This window comes from Pavona decussata, unplaced genomic scaffold (assembly GCF_977016875.1).
Source record: "Pavona decussata unplaced genomic scaffold, jaPavDecu1.1 SCAFFOLD_67, whole genome shotgun sequence".
NCBI lineage: Eukaryota > Metazoa > Cnidaria > Anthozoa > Scleractinia > Agariciidae > Pavona > Pavona decussata.
Window position 1 is genome coordinate 2,162,501 of NW_028145486.1, and position 17,788 is coordinate 2,180,288.

The 17,788-nt window shown below is 38.8% G+C and overlaps 2 protein-coding genes across 3 annotated transcripts in view; one reads left to right on the plus strand and one right to left on the minus strand.

Moving 5' to 3' along the window:
- LOC146478034 (5-oxoprolinase-like) overlaps positions 1–17,788 on the plus strand; it is a 37,679-nt gene that overhangs the window by 9,677 nt on the left and 10,214 nt on the right. For both annotated transcript variants that reach the window (XM_085112725.1, XM_085112724.1), the window contains exons 7-29: positions 1,312–1,391; positions 2,096–2,145; positions 3,681–3,726; positions 3,924–3,990; positions 5,515–5,603; positions 5,975–6,092; positions 6,557–6,611; positions 7,806–7,893; positions 9,482–9,723; positions 10,527–10,615; positions 10,924–11,005; positions 11,383–11,479; positions 11,593–11,642; positions 12,710–12,848; positions 13,073–13,185; positions 13,418–13,481; positions 14,506–14,559; positions 15,037–15,086; positions 15,170–15,206; positions 16,130–16,240; positions 16,351–16,452; positions 16,970–17,051; positions 17,683–17,775. In XM_085112725.1, coding sequence (XP_084968851.1) covers positions 1,312–1,391; positions 2,096–2,145; positions 3,681–3,726; positions 3,924–3,990; positions 5,515–5,603; positions 5,975–6,092; positions 6,557–6,611; positions 7,806–7,893; positions 9,482–9,723; positions 10,527–10,615; positions 10,924–11,005; positions 11,383–11,479; positions 11,593–11,642; positions 12,710–12,848; positions 13,073–13,185; positions 13,418–13,481; positions 14,506–14,559; positions 15,037–15,086; positions 15,170–15,206; positions 16,130–16,240; positions 16,351–16,452; positions 16,970–17,051; positions 17,683–17,775 — 1,998 coding nt within the window. The remainder of the gene's footprint in view (positions 1–1,311; positions 1,392–2,095; positions 2,146–3,680; positions 3,727–3,923; positions 3,991–5,514; positions 5,604–5,974; positions 6,093–6,556; positions 6,612–7,805; positions 7,894–9,481; positions 9,724–10,526; positions 10,616–10,923; positions 11,006–11,382; positions 11,480–11,592; positions 11,643–12,709; positions 12,849–13,072; positions 13,186–13,417; positions 13,482–14,505; positions 14,560–15,036; positions 15,087–15,169; positions 15,207–16,129; positions 16,241–16,350; positions 16,453–16,969; positions 17,052–17,682; positions 17,776–17,788) is intronic.
- On the minus strand, positions 4,528–5,387 carry LOC146478035 (uncharacterized). Its single transcript, XM_085112555.1, has one exon. It carries the CDS (start codon positions 5,374–5,376, stop codon positions 4,669–4,671), a length of 708 nt encoding a protein of 235 aa, XP_084968681.1. The 5' UTR covers positions 5,377–5,387; the 3' UTR covers positions 4,528–4,668.

Here is a 17,788-nt window from a genome sequence, read left to right on the forward strand (position 1 = left end):
CTAAACAAAAGAGCAACGATCAACTGATGCTGTAAATTAGTGTTTTACTTGCCACCCCCCGCCCCCTCCCACGTCCCAACCTAAAAAATAAAGCACAAGGGCTTATCATATTCCACATTATTCTGGGACAGCAGTTTTCCTATTCAGTACCCGAAATGCATAAAATAGCTTTGACAGTAAACTTGAATTTAGGAGCTGTTCCATTTTCATTTCCTTCCCACCCCCACCCCAACCCGTCTGGATGTGCGCGCGTTTCTGTAACGCAATCTCATTGTTTAATCACGGCGGAAGGTCAACGGAACATAACCGATTTCTTGACGAGAATCTCCAGTTCAAAGCAGGATTTAAATGGTTGCTGAAAGAAGTTTTGGTCATTAAGGATAACAAAGAAATGTTTGACACCTTGCACACGGCAGCTTATGGGGCGGAAGGCAATTTTTTCGGCCGATGGTTGTCCTGACGGCCTTTGAAGAATTCAATTCAGTTTAACGGCTGCGGTGTATTACAGTGATTTCGCACAACAAATCATCGAAAATGCGGCTGTATCCAACTGAAACTATAAATTGATATATTTTGAAATATCCAGTTCTCGATATTTCACGAGGTAAGTGGAATTTATCATTACTTTCTTAGTAAATCGTTATTTTCATGTTGTTATTCTAATTAGGAAGGCGGTGTTTGTTGACAAAAGTACAGTTAAAACTTCTTCTTCTATAATTTTCTCTTTTTAACTGCCCAAAAATTTTATTGCATATTCTTACAGACGAGACATTGCTCCTTAACCGGGATGCTGTTTTAGGCTGCCAACTAATGTATCTTTAGTGATATTTTCCTTTAAACTCGGCCATTTTTTGGGCACTTGAAGAGTAGTTCAATAGGGAAGAAATTAAAAATTTTGTAAAAAAATCAGATTTCGATCAAATTCCCAAAAAAGCTTCTCAACACAACAACAAACATTTGCTTGTTTCGAATAATGAGATTTTGTTCGGATTTCTAACGCTTTCTTTGTAAGGCAAATTCTTAAAAGTGTGGCCTAAAATGGCCGCTGAAAGCCCTCTCAGAGCGGTAAAACCAAGATGGTCGCAGTACAGCTAAAATACGAATCGAACTGAGCTGAAAGTTATATTTATGTGAATCACTTATGTAGACCATTCTTCTGAGAAAGTTTGAGGGATTTCATTTTTCTCGTCCAAACGACGATAGTCGATATTTACAGAGGACGGCTCTTAAGCACTTCTGCGCCAAAATCAATTAATTTACTACCCTTTTAAATTCTCTTGAATAATGTTTGTTTATTCGTTATCATCCTAGCTTCTGCAGATGCCTATCTGACTCCCTGCATCAAGCAGTACATCCGAGGTTTTACAGCAGGCTTCCAGAAGGGCATTGAGGTTTGTTTCTAGTGATATCTAATACAGTACTTACTGAGTTAATCAAATATTGAACTCCCAACTGTGATCAGCAGCTAATATCTCCTTACAGTATTGCTACTTGTTAAAGCAAAGGTTACTGAGAGTAAAGAAAATGACCACCAAAGATAGAAATATATTCAAAAAATTCTCACAGCTCTCTTCATAAGAAATGTATGGAAAGCATTTGGGAGAATAAGCATTTTGATACTGGGTCTTTAAAAGGTTAAGGTGAAATGTGGCAAACCCATTTAGAAGACAATTTTAAAATACTGTACATATTTATCTCTATTGGTTCCTGCAACCTGAAAGGCTTCAGGACTAGTATTAGCAAGATTTGTGTACAGAATTATTGATGCTACATGAGTACATATTCCACAGTTTATTTATCCACCACTATCCCATCTTATTATTAACACCAACAGTTTCCTAGGGAATAAAAAATGCATAAACAAATAAATAAAAATAAAAGATGAAAAGGTTATCAATTCTATATTAAACCCTCAAGTTGAAAGTTTTAAAGTTGTGACAAATATGTCCTGCATGCTGGGGCATGAAAAAATTAAATTGAACTTTGCAACGTGCATTACATGATCAATTTGACGTTAACAAGAAAGTCATTAATAATTTATAATCTAATTAATATTGATTAATGAAAATAAACTTATTTTTTTATCTATTTGAAGGACAAAGTTCTGTTCATGCAGTCTGATGGAGGGCTTACTCCTGTTGCCAAGTAAGTAATACCGGTAGTATATTTATTATTAATAATTGTAAAACATTTTCCCTCTCACATAAACAGGGCTTCTGATATTTCGCGCGGTCGCGGAGCCGCGAAATTCAGGTATATCCGCGGAATCCCGCGAAATTCACAAAAAAACGCATAATACCGCGAAATTCGTTAAAAATCCTACCAAATACATGTCGGTACAACATATTTGAAACTTATCTTGGCTACTGGGGCTGTTTACTTTCCATAAATGCAAACTTATCTTGAAATTTCGTCAGTGCCACGAGTAAACATAACGTACCATAACTACCAGGCGTTCTTAGATTAATGTTGCGAAAAACTGGGCACAAGAAATGAGAAGACTTTTCGGTGACACTATACGGAGTTGGAAAGGAAACTGCTGTCTGTAGTAATGCAGGCACTTGTTTAATCGTACGTTCAGGACACGATCGAAGACACAACAATGTTTTGACTTCACAAATGGATTTGAACCTTCGATCACGAACAATCTTGCCTTGTAAACTGCAAAGCAACATAAGAGACCAAGGAGAGAAAAGAAATTTATTGCGTTGCTGTGTGCGGCTCTAAATTGCAGCTGAAAAAGGAGGTTCATGAACCGGCCGGGCGTTTCGGTAAAGCTTATGTTTTTCTTGTAGCTCGAAACAAGTACAATTGCCTTGAGAACTGTGTTGGATGAACTTTTGTGTTTTCTTTCTTGCCCTGAATTTGGCATCCTTCCAATATATCTTTTTTTTTCTGGAATCTTTCTTCTTGGCTTTCTTTTCTTTGTTTTTCGGCGAAAATTTGCCCCGAAAATTCCCGCGAAATTCCCGCGAAATCGGCCGTTTTCTCCGCGAATTTGTCTCCAAAAATCCCGCGAAATTTGACTTTTTTTCCCGCGAATTATCAGAAGCCCTGCATAAAAAAAAATTCCACTGATTTTAAATTGCATCGAAAGGCATCAGGAGAAGGAAGTTTGTGTGGTGTCCAAGAAGCCATCTTGAAGAACTCATGCTCATGAAATTTGCATGTTTAACAGTGTGGAACTGAATTGAAAATAGAGCTGCCATTAAGGGTTGTGCTTGGCATAACACTTGTTGTGGTTGAATACCCAGGAAAGGGTGATATTGACAGTTGTAGGTTCATTTTATTCATAAAGCAACAAGACTGTTATGGATGTGAAACTCAACGTAATTTGTGGCCAAAAACTTAGTGACTTGTAACTTGGGAGGAGTAATTTATAGTTTGGGTTCAAGTCCTTCTTTCTCTCTGTAGATGGCACAGATTTGTTTGTAAATGTTGTCTCTCACCAGCCTTTTTTTTTTGTGTTTCTCTCTCTTAGTCCTTGCCCCCAGTGGGCATAGAGCTGCTTTTTTTGTGTTTAACAACGTTTTATTTCTTATGTTACTCTCTATAATTACGAAAAAAAGATTTGATTGTCTTGACAACTAGTGAAATTATTACTTGAAAAATAAGTTATTAAGTAACAGATAAATTTAGGCTGTATTGTGACAATAATTATTATTTTACATCTCACTCAGGTTTTATGGATCCAGAGCCATTCTTTCTGGACCTGCAGGAGGAGTGGTAAGTTTCTGCAAAACAGTTTCACTACTTTCAGGTCATTTATGAAGAAAACAAGCTTCCCTGCCCTTTCTTCCTCCAATGCCAGCCCTCCCCCTCCCACCTAAAAAAGAAAGAAAATGATCCTCTCTCTCTATACATAGCTAACATTTTACAGTTTCTAAATTGATTAATCAATTTATTGTTTATTATTTGACCAGGTTGGCTATGCAATGACAACTTTTCAGAGAGAAAGTGATCAGCCAGTCATTGGATTTGACATGGGAGGTACTGATAACCATTACTTTAAATAAAGAAATATTAATATTCCTCAACCTCTTTAATAATTCATGAAAGAGATTTGGAAAAGTGATCTTACTTATCAAAGAATTTGGTGAAATTTTCCATGACATTTCCTCTTGTCCAAAACCCATTATTTAGATTTTGTATTATAATTATTTGTAGCTCTTGCAAGTAGTTTTATTGCAATAATTATTTTATACATACTGCGCTTTGATACTGATTGGGTTACCTTTATGAAGGTTTCTTCTCTTCTCTTCTCTTCTCTTCTCTTCCTTTGGAAAAAGCCCAAATTTTACTGTTAAACTGTGATGGGGGGAGGGGGAAGGGGTATGGATATGGTATGTGAAATGACTAAGGCCACAAGGACGTCATATTTATCATCAGCTGTGCTCCCATCAGGTGCCTGTCTTAACAATGGTGTCCTCTTTGCGAGAATTGACTATAAATCACAGCAAGTTAAATGAGATCTTCTTTTGAAGTACATACATACATACATACATACATACATACATACATACATACATACATACATACATACATATAATTTTTGTTAAGACAGGTCGGTTTGTGGCAACCCAAAGGCTGGTGTGGACCTGCCAGGAACTAAAAAACTGCTTAAATATACGTACAATTCTAAAGAAAAAGTAAAGAAATTTCAAGAACTTAGAAATATAAAAAATCCGTTTGCTTTGATGTTATCACACAGGCCTCCTTTTCGAATTGAATACGATCTAATGTCCTTGAGGCCTGTCTAAGTTTTTGTTTGAAAAGCTGTAGGGAGGAAGCATCCTTGATGGCTTTAGGCAGCAAATTCCAGACAATGGGCCCTCTGTACCTTGCACTATTTCTACCAAGGTCACTGTTACACCTTACATATGGAAAGACGTTAATACGCCTTAGGTTATAATTACTATCAATGTTGCGTTTTGTGAAAAGGGCAGTAAGTTGATCAGGTAAACTAATATGATAAACTTGATACATTATAGAAGCAAGTCTACGTTTGTAAATATAGCCTAATGATTTCCATTTAACTAGGTCAAGGACGTCAGAGTCAGGAGTTTCGCTGGGCAGTTTATGGATTAGTTTGGCTGCTTTCAAGTGTAAATGTTCCAATTCATTAAATGTAGATGGTGAACAGGACCCCCAAATAGCGATGCAGTACGTGATGCTTGGGACAATCCCTTTAAAATATATTTCTTCTAGTACACCTGAGGGTAGGGCTTTGCAATTGAGCTTTTTAAGGAATTTTAGCTTTCCTCCAAACTTATAGTGCAGGGCTTTAACTTGCGGTTCCCAGTTCAGTTTATAATCAATTTCAACACCCAAGCAAGTGGATTTGGTGGTGAAGTAAATGTGAGAGTTTCCGAACATTAGAGGTCTCATTGGTCCAACAAAGACTTAAACTGAAAATCAGCATTGCCACGGTCTTACCAGTGTGAACAGTCAGGTGATTTTTACAGCACCACACTTTGAAGTGTTATTGTTAAATGCTGCTCCTTGTTTTCTCAGGGACGTCAACTGATGTGTCTCGCTTTGCTGGTCAGTATGAACATGTGTTTGAGACGACGACTGCTGGAATTACTATACAGGCACCCCAGGTAATATGACATAAATATAGATAACCGATAATGCTATAGACAGCTTTAAAATTGTGTTATAAAGTGTTTATCACATTGTGTTTGATAATTTAATTTAATTTGAAAAAGCAGTTACACCAGTTATACAATTTGTCTCTCTGGGCAAAGGACACTTTTCAACAAAACCTTTACAATGATAATTAGTACAAAGCAATGCTATCAATAAATTTTAATCAACAGTTACTTCACATATATCATTATAATTATAATATAACAAGGCCCCATTGCCCAAACTTCTTCAAGGCCCATTAAAGAAATTGCTGGCAACAAAACGAAATAGCAGCCTTAATCCTTTACAGGGCTGTATATTATTATTTTATTCTGTCTTACAGCTGGATATCAACACTGTTGCAGCAGGTGGTGGATCACGCCTGTTTTTTAGGGCGGGGCTGTTTGTTGTGGGACCAGAGTCAGCCAGTGCCCATCCAGGACCAGTGTGTTACAGGAAAGGTAACTAATTAAAAATAACATTCTGCCACACAGAATACAGAACTAGCACTGTTTTTAAGGATTTTGATCAATACGACACTTCTTTTTGTCAGAATTGTCATGCAGTGATTAACCGTTCTTTAGTAACAATAACAAATTGATGGCAATTTCTATGGTCTATATACTCTTGTAGACTACAAAATGAGGTCATAAAATGTTCAAACTCAAGTCATTTCACTGTCACGTTTTGAACATTTTATGATGTATAAGAGTTTTGACCATAGAATTCTGCCGTCAATTTGTTTTAACAATAACATGGAAAGAGTACAAGTGGAAAACTTTGGTGTTATTTTCCATGGAGAAAGCGTGCATGTTACATCTGATGTCATTTATTGTTGCCTGTACTCTTAAGACAATCAAGCTACGAAGCAATCAGTGTGCGGGAATTTTGACAGTTATTGTAAAATGTTTTGTATTTGTTGTAGGTGGTCCATTGGCTGTGACAGATGCGAACCTGGTTCTTGGCAGAATTCTACCCGAGTAAGAAATTTGAATGTTATTCTTTGTGAAAAGTTCTCACAACATTTTATGACATTTATTATAAGTATTCTTTTTGTGTGTACAGTGGAACCCCACTTTAAGGACACCTGCTTGATACGGACACTCGTTATTACAGACAGTATTCTTTGTCCTGCTTAAAGGGGAAATTAAGCTGCTTAAAGGGGAAGTATCACACAAATTTGCTGTCATTTCAAAACCCCAAAATGTTTGTCTGTCAAAGTCTGTCAACTTTGTTATAAATTATCACCCCAGTGCAATAAAACTGTCGATTAGTGCCTCTGGCCAGAGACAGAGGAGGCCAGTATGGATTGAAACTTGAAAAATGTTAGGCTAATATTTTCAAGTTCTCACATTTTTGTTTCCAAAATGCTCTAGAACAGATCACGAGTTGTTCCTTTCAAGAATTGAGTGGATTTCTTTCCTCTTATCATCCTAGAATTATTTGGCAGCTGATTGAAAGTCTTATTTCATCATTTTTAACAAAAGATACGGAAAACCCCATGATGCTTCCCCTTTAATAATGATACTCCCTTTTCTGGTCCCAACGGCGTCCATAAATAGCAGGGTTTGACTGTAGTTACATGTGAGCACCACCATGCTACACTATCGCCTTCTGAGATTGCATGAATGCAAACATTCATGTAATGAATGTACATGTGTACAGTAATAATGAGTATCCTGATGACTTGAAAAAAACCTGTTGTAAATTTGCCAGTTCTCTGATAATTTGATTCAAAGCTGTGTTTCTTTATAATAGCTCTTTAGAAACACCAGAAATTTTCCATGATTTGTTTTCTAAAAGAAATAATAACCCATTCGACAGACGTGGATAGGAAGCAGTGGATCAACTCTTGTTTGTGTTTCTCATTCTCCTGTAAGCATCTGCAAATTTTTTTATGCACTCCAGCGTCTTCATAGCAGAGCCCTCTCCTTCCGCCTCCTTTAAGGAAATTGTAGATGGTAGACCGTTTCCGAGTTGCTTTGAACCTCATAATGAAAAAGAGGCTTCGTGCATAGTGTTATGAAAATTAGTTTTAATTCTTATGCAAACAAAACTAATTTTCACATGAAAAGCTTTGCATGCCTCACTTTCATAATGAGGTTCAAAGCAACTCGGAAATGGTATATTTAAAATAGTTAATATTTATTATTTAATTACTTCATTTTCAACAGGTTTTTCCCAAAAATATTTGGAAAAACTGAAGACCTCCCGTTGGACTTTGAAGGTTCATGGGCAGCTTTCAAGAAATTGACAGAAGAGGTTGGATGGAAAAACTTTAGTGTGATCACTATTCTACGTTTCGCATTTTCCTCCGTTGCTATCTTTATTGCTCTTTGAGAGAACACAGAAAAGCTCCCAAGTAACTCGTAAGCGATTTCAACAAATTGGTTTGTCTGTTTGTTTGTGCTTAACCCTCAGTGAAATGGGTTTATGCATTACAATCGTTGATTAAAACGATATTTTCCCGGCTTTCGTTGTTTAACAGGCTAAAGTAACACTTAAAACTGACCAACCTCATTCCCAGGGTCTCTCCTACATGGCCATCAGTATCTTCCACGAAATTAATTTCTCAGCATAATTAAATTGTTTTTTGTATGCACGATTGAAGGTTCAAAAATCGGTTCCCTAAGGATCTTGTCCAATCTGTAAACTTTTATTTGCGGCAAAATTAAATGAAACAAGATGCCTATACTGGCATTGACGCGTGATGCTGATTCATTTATTCCAATTGTATGCTTCGCAGATTGATGAAACTATCCTTGCTAATGGTATAGTTTGAGTCACGATGGTCGCATTATGTTGCTTCCCTTGTAGTTGTACTGGAATTCCATTAGTGATTACGATAAAGTAAGCTTATAAATGACCTCTTCTCAGTCTCATCGTGGTTCTACAACTGTCACACAAAGCATGATTCCTTCGCCAGGAAATCTCCAATTTCCCATGTTAAATGTCGAGTGCTTCTTAGAAGTTATTCTTTCGATTTACCCGCTTTTACCGCGGAAAGTGCCATGTCACGCATCAGTGACGTCGTAAACAACATTATGCAAATTATTGGTGAAATAAACATTTATGGTGCAATCCAACCTGACTTGCACGTGATTCAAAGTTACAGCCAATAAAAATCACACAATTCTTTCGGGACGGGCACGGGATACGGGAAAGTTAAAAAAACATGGCAATTTTTGACTCCCAAGACGACGAAAGGAATGCGCTCCCGAATTTAAGACGCTGGCTGACTACGTCATCCCGCGTAAAAAAAAAAACAAAAAAAAAACAGCCTACGCATTCTAGGAAGTGTTCCCTGAACAAACATAAAAGTCTGCCTACATTTCACTGATTTCTTGGTAAACTAGGTAAACGGCATTTTTCCTGAGTACGAACGCATTTCACTATTTGAAGATAAACTGGAAAACTTCAGATTTGAAACCAGAAAGAGGACCTGGGGTCCGGATTCCCCCCCCTCCCCTCCCTGACCCTTTTCCAGGATCTACCAATGTAGTGCAGTATTGTAATGCTGTAGAAAATCTTGAAAAGGGTGATTTAATTTGCTAGACTTAATATTGGGTAATTTAACACCATGGACAATTTGGGTGTGTTTTGTGCCGATGCGGCGAATTCGTGTGAAAATATTAGTGGTTTATGTCATTCATGTAAAGTTGAAAAAAAAAGGCCCGATTTGGTTGAAAAAATAATAAAGCGCATTTATTTAAAATATACTAGTTTTTGACCAGATAATTTTCTTAGGTTGTTCTAATAGTTCACTTTTTCCAGAATCTGAACTCCAACCTCAGTAGAGCTTTACAGTATGTTGAGAAATCTTGACTGCATCTCTCTTCTGTGCAACTAGGTCAACGAATTTCTGTCATCTCAAAGCGATGGTGCAAAGAAGGGATCTTTGAGCGTGGAGCAAGTTGCTATGGGCTTCATTACAGTTGCCAACGAGACTATGTGTCGACCAATCAGAGCATTAACTGAGGCGAGAGGTCACGACACTGCCCGTCACGTGTTGGCGTGTTTTGGCGGGGCAGGCGGGCAGCACGCGTGTTCTATTGCAAGGTCATTAGGAATGTCCACTGTGTTTATTCACCGGTGAGTTACATTGCAAAACACAAACGTGTATCACTCGATTTCTGATTTTGATTAATTTTGCTCTGTCGCGTAGGCTTTCATCAAGAAGCTTTGATACGAACGATTTTTTAGCTGGAAGTATCGTCGACAAGTGCTGAATAGTTTCTACATTTGGGATCAAAGTTGAAAAAGAAGATCTGTTTTCAGCAACAGAATTGATGATGTAATTTGGCTACCGAAAAGAGATTCGAATGCTTACGTTTCGAGTGTTAACCCTTCGTCAGAATCCTTATTCGTTCTGACGGTTCACGCTCGAAAGGTCAGCACTCGAATCTCTTTTCGGTGGCCAAATAGTTATCAACTCTGTTGATAAAACCAATTAGCATACCTAAGTGACCGACTATCGCTTAACGCGCAATCTGATTGGTTACACAGGTGCCGTCTATCGATCGAAAGACGGCAGTTTGTCAGAGCGTGCGCGATTTGGCATGCATCATTGCACAAATATATCGAACTTTATGAAATAAAAAGATTTTTTTGCTTCATAGATCGATCACTGAGTATGCTAAAACAATTAGTCGGTGAGCTCTTGGTTTCTATCGCCTTTGATAGTTGGCTCGGGGCTTCGCCCCTCGCCAACTATCAGCCGATAGAAACCTCGAGCTCGCCGTCTAATTGTTAAATATTCGTTTCCACTCCTCACCGACGCAGCACCATAGTTTCTACAGTAACTAACCCCCTTGAAAAAGAAAAAAAAGAATAGTCACTCCCGATGTTTGTTCCAGGATATAAGGGACATATGACTGTTTTATGTTACTTGTCAGGTTTGCCGGTATCCTGTCCGCGTACGGACTGGCACTAGCAGATGTGGTCCATGAAGCACAGGAACCCTGCGCTCGTGAATATAACAAGGGTTAGAGGTGTAATATTTGTTGTTAAAAACTGTGGCTTTGGGTTTATTTTTCTGACGTATTTACCGGGTATGATCCGCGTTCACGAAGCCAGCTTGCCTAGTTCTCATAGGCCTCTTTCATCGACTCTGTGAGTGAAATAAAAGATAAAACCGTTGAAATGTGAAGACCCGGACAAAGAATGCAGGCAGGCGACATTTTCTGAGACTGGTACGATACGAGGACAGTTCTCTTCATTGTTTTTGGTAGAAATTGAATGTTGAGTTGTGTAAATTGTGTGTTGTCAGCAACCTCGTATGTTTTGTTGCAGAGTCGTTTGGCTTTTTGGACGAAAGGATTGATTTCTTGACACAAAAGTGCATCGAGGAACTGAAGAGCCAAGGATTTGAGGAGTAAGTTTTACTGTAAGATTTTGAAACGAAAGTTAGGCACATCAAAGGATTATGCCACATTTCAGAAATTTAAACAGGTAGAAGTGCATAGTTTCGAGAAAAGACTCTCTTCCCGTTTAGTTTTCAGATTCTTCTGACTCGTCACAAGGGGTCAGATATTTTTTTAACCAAATAAGGTAGTTGTTAGCGACTTAGCCGTTTCTAGGGGAGCTGTGATTGGTTAAGCCGCGGTAAAGCAATGCCGACGTCCGGCAAGCAGGTGTTTGTGGGGAGTAGAGTAACACGACTCCTTTCCTAAAAGCAACAGCGTGGTAGGCTAGGTTGTTGTTTTTTTACCAGACCATTCACAAGTGTTGTTGTGTTTCCAACATTTGCAGGAGTCAAATCTCAACAGAAGCGTTCCTTCATATGCGGTACAGCGGTACAGACTGCGCCTTGATGTGCACTGCTGTCCCTCAAAAACCTGATGCTCAGGTAAATGTGAAGTTTTTACTGTATCTTTATCACTGTGTTCATTTAAAGTTAGGTCACATTTCCCCCATAACTTCAAGCTATTTGTTTGTCGCGTTTGTTTTTTGTCTTCGTAGCCGGGAGATGCCTGTCGCCATGGAGATTTCGGACAAGCTTTTAACGAAAGGTAAATAAAGCTCATTGGCGCTTACTTCATGGTAAAGGGCTTCCCCGTGCTAGATTTTCCGTAGTACCATAGTTTGCCATATTTCTTTATGAAGGACAATGCTTCCAAATACAGAAGTATTTTTGCACAGTTAATGACTATCCGGGTAAAGCAGATCTTATCAAGTTCTATTGTAATCCGAAAAGAAAACAGAAGGGTAACCACACTTTTTCTAGAGATATTAAGCAACAGTAATTCCAAGAAGCTTTAAAATATGTAGCAAGGTATGGTAGCTTTTACCAAATTGAAGCTTAATTATCTCTTTAAAATGCGTGGTTACCCCTAATTTTATATTTGTATTCCAATAACCCTTGCTAAATCTTGCCTTTCTGATAGTAAGAGTAATTGTAATAGTAGGCACCGTCCTTAAGAAATATTCTAGTCTCCCATCTCGAGGTGCGCAGAACGTATGCGCAGTAGCGAAAGAAGGTTCTACCCTTAACATATCGCCATGATAGCGGCTGCGGTCAGGTTTTTCCCCCGCGAAATGCGATGCCAGCCAACGATAACAAACAGCGTAAATCCAGCACAAAATATTAAAGTTAGTTTTGCTTAGTGGACAACACTTTAACCCTTTAAGCCCTTACAGTGATCAGCATCAAATTTCTCCTTTTGATATCAATGCTTATTCAACCCCTGAGGTCATGAGAAGTAAGGATATGATCATCCAAGGTGAATTTTCTTTATATTTTAATAGCTTCTCCCCAGTACATTTATGAGAAAAGTATGGGGACAAGAGAGGAGAATTTGTTCTTTGATATTAGTAGTTAAAGACATGATCTTTACGATCCTGTTATTGCCATTAATTATTTATCTGTCTGGGCGCATCTAAGTCTTTTTGTAACGCCGAATCAGTAACATCCATGGATATTTTTCACGGGAAATTTAGCCCCTGAAAGAACGATCACTTGCAGTTTTATCTTTACCTTAGTGAAAGCTCTATCGCGGTAAAAGTTCCGGTTTAATCGCAGCTTTAATCTTCTTCACCCATTGCAGCCACTTGACGATTTGGTTTTGTTTGATGTTAGGTACATACGGGAGTTTGGATTCACCATTCCAAGTCGCCAAATCCTTGTTGATGACATCAGAGTGAGAGGGACTGGACACTCGAAAACGTCAGTTGCGCACGAAGTGCCAGTGGCTACCACCCCTCCCCCTGTGAAAAAAGTATGTGTTGCCCATTGCGGAGATCAATAGACCAATTTTGTTATATTAAAATTCTAGCTTGGCTACGAGGCTTAGGTGAATACGACAAAAGAAATTAAGTATTCATCTCTGAACTAGGCGGTTTTATTTATTTTTTTTTTTTTGCGGTCGAGTGCTCCATTAACAGATCGTTTAGACGAACTGATAAAGTTTTCTTTAATTGTGTATTTCCCTTCCTATATCAGGTAACGAAGTGTTATTTTGAAGATGGTTTTCATGAGACCACGATCTATCTCCTTGAGGAGTTATCCGCTGGCCACTCAATAGACGGTCCGGCAGTTATTGTGGACAAAACCAGGTCAGTTGGAGATCAACATACCTTATCTACCTCGCATTGACGGACAAAAATCTGTTTTAAGCCGGCGAGTGTGCAAGTTTCAAAGTCGCTTTGTATTAGCGGAGTTTTGCAGCATATCTACCTGAATTAGCCAAAAACATCTCTTTAAAATTAGGATCAGTTGGCGAAAGGAAACACGCTACTTAGCCAAAACTGTTCCTTTCTGATTACATGTTTTTTTTTCTTTTCACAGCACAATTCTTGTAGAACCGCAGTGTAAGGCAATCGTAACAAAATCAGGAGATATCAAGATTCAGGTGTGTGATAAAGTCTTCCTCCATGTTGGCTTAAAAATGCTGATACAACGCATCCGCTTATACGCTGTACCCGGTTAGGCGACATGTACTCGTCTCTCATTTGTGGGAATATTCCTATAGGGTCTGGTTTTCACGGTTCTGTCTTCAACGATTTGCTAATGGTTTTTCTTTAGGGTGTTGTTGTCAGAATGGTTCGAATTTATCATAAGGAAATGTCTTAAATAGGTAGAGTTTCAGGATTCGTTCCAAACCAATCTGTCTCGAAACATCTTCTTCGGCATTAGCCTGGGGCGCAATCATGTTAATATTTTGCCGATGGAGTAAATTGCTTCTAGCAGATGCAGTGGGAAAATCAAAGGTTGTTGTCCTAAATGGATTCAGCGATTGCGGGGCCCAGCACCGGACCTCTCTACCTAACCTTGGGTTGTTCCAAGATCCTTCATCCCCACCCACCCCCTCCTCTTCCCAGTCTTCTTTCAATGACGGCCTGACACTCAGTACTCATCGCGAAAAATTATTGAGTCTAGTAGAGATTGTTGAAAATCGCTCAGGGTCTTTTTAAGGACTTCTCTCGCCCAGGAGATCTTTTTCAGTTCCATAACAAAGTGAATACATAAGGTAAAGTTGCTTCCAGCCTCAGGGCCGCATTCGGTGGAGCTCAACCTGGTTTTTGTAGTATAAAGCAACTAGAAATATTGTTACTCCCCCAAGAACTGGATGCTCGTCCATCGCAGCGTTACCCCAGCAGTGTGTCAGTTACCTGTACCCTGGAAGAAGAGGTGCAAAGTTTTTTGCCAAATGAAACAATACGAATAACCGATCTTCAGATCTAACGTCCTGGCCCCGGTTGTTCAAAGAACTGATTACTCTATCCAGCAGATAAAATATACTCCAACAAAAACATTTTATCCGCTGGATAAAGTTATCCGCTCTTTGAACAACTGTGGCCTGTATGCTAGCCACAACACCACCGCGTCTCCACTGAATTGAAGTTGTTTACTACGCGATTTTTTGTTGCTTTCAGATTGGAGGAAACCAAGGAAAGAAGAGTATTGGAACACAACTGGATGCCATACAGGTAATGATTGTTGAAAACCTACTGCAAAACTCACCGAGAGTTGTTTCTGCATCTTTTGGTGTTTTGTGTGAATCCGAATTATTTAATAAGTGATTAATAATTTCAAAAGTATTGCATCTTGTTTTGGGTCAGAAATGAACTTCAACGTTTTATAATAACAATTCATAAGTGGTTAGTTTCTAAAGAAACTGTGGTGCTGCGTCGGTGGGGAGTAGAAACGAATGTTTGGTTTATCAACAAAGTTGATAACTAAAGGTAAATTGGCCATAGAAAAGAGATTCGAGTGCTGGCGTTTTGAGCGTTAGCCCTTTCGCTTGACGACGGGCTAACGCTGTAAACGTCAGCACTCGAATCTCTTTACAGTGGCCAATTTACCTTTAGTTATCAACTCTGTTGATAAACCAAACATCTATAACAATCTAGCTTTCACTCTAAAGGGATTTTCAATTTGTTTTTTATTTATCTATTTATTTGCAGCTTTCGATATTTTCCCACCGTTTTATGAGCACTGCCGAACAGATGGGCCGGTTAGTACAAATCATTTTTCGAGTTCAGTTGTAAACGATAAATTCGGACGGTTAATGGGTTATTTTTGCTCTTTGTTCAACAGAGTTCTTCAGCGAACATCAATTTCAACTAACATCAAGGTGAGACAACTACTTGTGGCAATTTATAAGTATTCAAGAAAGACATGTTCTTTTGGGACCAATTGTGTTTTCGGATTCAACAGAATATGATTTGTTTTCATTCTTCTCTCCAGCTCAGTAGCAGAATGAACAATAAACTTAAGTTTACTCAGAATTTGAGGAATTGCTCTCTTTTGTGAAGGTTTTCAGATTAACAGACAGAAGCTTGATTGCGTTCTTTTGGAAACTGATGTTCTATCTATTCTGTTATTCCTCAACCTGCGTAAGAATTGCAAAATTTGTCCGAAAGAATGCGCCTATTGTTACGTCGTTTAGAAGAGGAGTGTCTTCAAACTAAAATCAAAGTAACCACGTTTGACCAATCACAGCACACGTAGATAACACAGTGAGCCAATCAGAGCTGGAAGCAAAACGTGCAGCCGGTGCCAAGCGCGGAAAAACGCGCTTCTGACAAGTCACGCGTGGTTTGGGTTTTATACCTAATCAGTCTTCGCTCTGATTAGTATGAAAGACGTGTTCTTGAGGAAATGTTTATAAAGGGGGCTATCTACTTGGCTATTTGCATTTTAAATTTGCAGTTTCCTTTGACTGTTGTTGTTTCTTAAGAGTTATCAAGTTGTGTTTTTCAGTTGCGTTATTTAAGTAACATGCGTTGTCTGTTGCTGTAATCTATCTGGATGTTCTTTCAAGTTAGCTAAAGTATGGCGGGTACTAAAATGGTATTTTCCTATGTTATGTTAAAGTATTTTGTTTTGCTTTGTTTGTTTGTCGTTGTTGTTGTTGTTGTTGTTGGAGACAATTTTGAGAACTCTAAAAATCTTCCGGACGGTTACAGCCCCAGTGTACAAATTAAGCAAGGTTTACTAAACACGGTTTTAACACGCACAAGTTTCACGCGATATATCTTTTGTGACCCTTTACAGGAGCGACTCGACTTCTCATGCGCCATGTTTGGTCCTGACGGAGGCTTGGTCGCCAATGCACCCCATATCCCAGTCCACCTCGGTTCTATGCAGGAAACTGTACAATACCAGGTCAGGAAAAATTATGTCTATTGACAGTTGATTAAAAAATGGCGGCATTGAATATTGCTATTCTCCAACTTGATTTCTTGTTTAGCGTGAAACATTTTTTTCCCCTCTAGATTAATACGTTGGGAGATGATCTGAAGGAAGGTGACGTCATCCTTAGTAATCACCCGAGCGCTGGAGGAACACATCTGCCAGATCTGACTGTTATCACCCCGGTAAGGACACTTGTCATTCTTTATAGTATGGTTCTTGAACTATCGTTGGGTTAGAACGTTTCCAATTGAGCGTCATAAAACCAAAATCAAAACAATTACTCAAATCCAAACAGCGCAATGGACCCAGCAATGGACCTATCAGAATTCAAAGTAATTACACGTAACAGACGCCAAGCGCGGGAAAGCGGGTGCGAGCAAGCCACGATGCTTTTGGTTTGGTTTTTGATTGGCTAAGAAAGTTGCACGAGTCTTACTAACCAATCACAGAGCGAAGTAAAACAAAAACAAAGCGAACGCGAATTGCTTTCTACACTCAAATGAAAAGCTTACTCAAACCCTGGTAAATTTTAGTTTTTCAGTTTCCGGTCACCGGTTTTCATTTTGGCAAACACGTTTACCAAAAAACTGTTGAATTGGTGTGAATGGAACGTAAAATACACATAAAGCGCTGAAATTTCAAGAAAAATTTATAACAGCTAAATGAAAATTCAAGACCTGTTTTTCCTTTTCGTTTTAGGTGTTCTATCCTGGCGAACCCAAGCCCGTGTTTTTTGTGGCTAGTCGTGGTCATCACGCCGACATTGGAGGTTCTGCACCAGGTATAGTTTCTTCTTTCCACTATATGCTCTCTTCGCTAAAGGAACTGGGCCCAGTTGCTCGAAGCATGGTTAGCGCTAACCCGGGTTAAATACCATGACAACCTATAGGTTTTAATACCTCTTAACCAATGGTTAGCGCTAACCATGCTTCGAGCAACTCAGCTCTGGTCATAACAAGGTTGTTCGAGGAGGACCCACCTTGTCTGGGGTAGGGGGGTTATCGAAGACACCAGCTATCCTGAACGTTATCGACAAAATTGTATTTGCTTTAAAATTTGAGTTGACATGAACATATTCAGCTAGCAAGAGTCAGCATTGCTAAATAAACAAGAAAAGCGAGGTTTGAATCTCACTGTCATTTTTTACTGCTGTATAGAGGGGTGGCTATGCAATGAAGACATCATCTTTTGAGGTTGAGGAAAGGGGGTGCAGGCAGAGACCACCATCTATTTTGTGGTTTGGTGGTCCCGTTCGAGTATAGTACTTTTGACCAAATTATGAAAATGATCTCTTGTTTTTCGCCCTATAATCGTTCTACCTTTTCCCATATAGCCTAATATTTCCCTTTATCACTGCCACAAAATTATCAGTTGTTGTCGTTGTTGGTGAAATTCTGATATTGTTATTTCAGGGTCCATGCCTTCTAACTCTCATTCTATATTTGAGGAGGGAGCTGTGTTCAAGTCATTTAAAATTGTCAAAGAAGGCGTGTTCCAAGAAGAAGGTAAAACAATGAT

Coding starts and splice junctions, on each gene's coding strand:
- LOC146478035 (XM_085112555.1), bottom strand. CDS start 5,376: ATGTTCGGAAACTCTCACATTTACTTCACCACCAAATCCACTTGCTTG.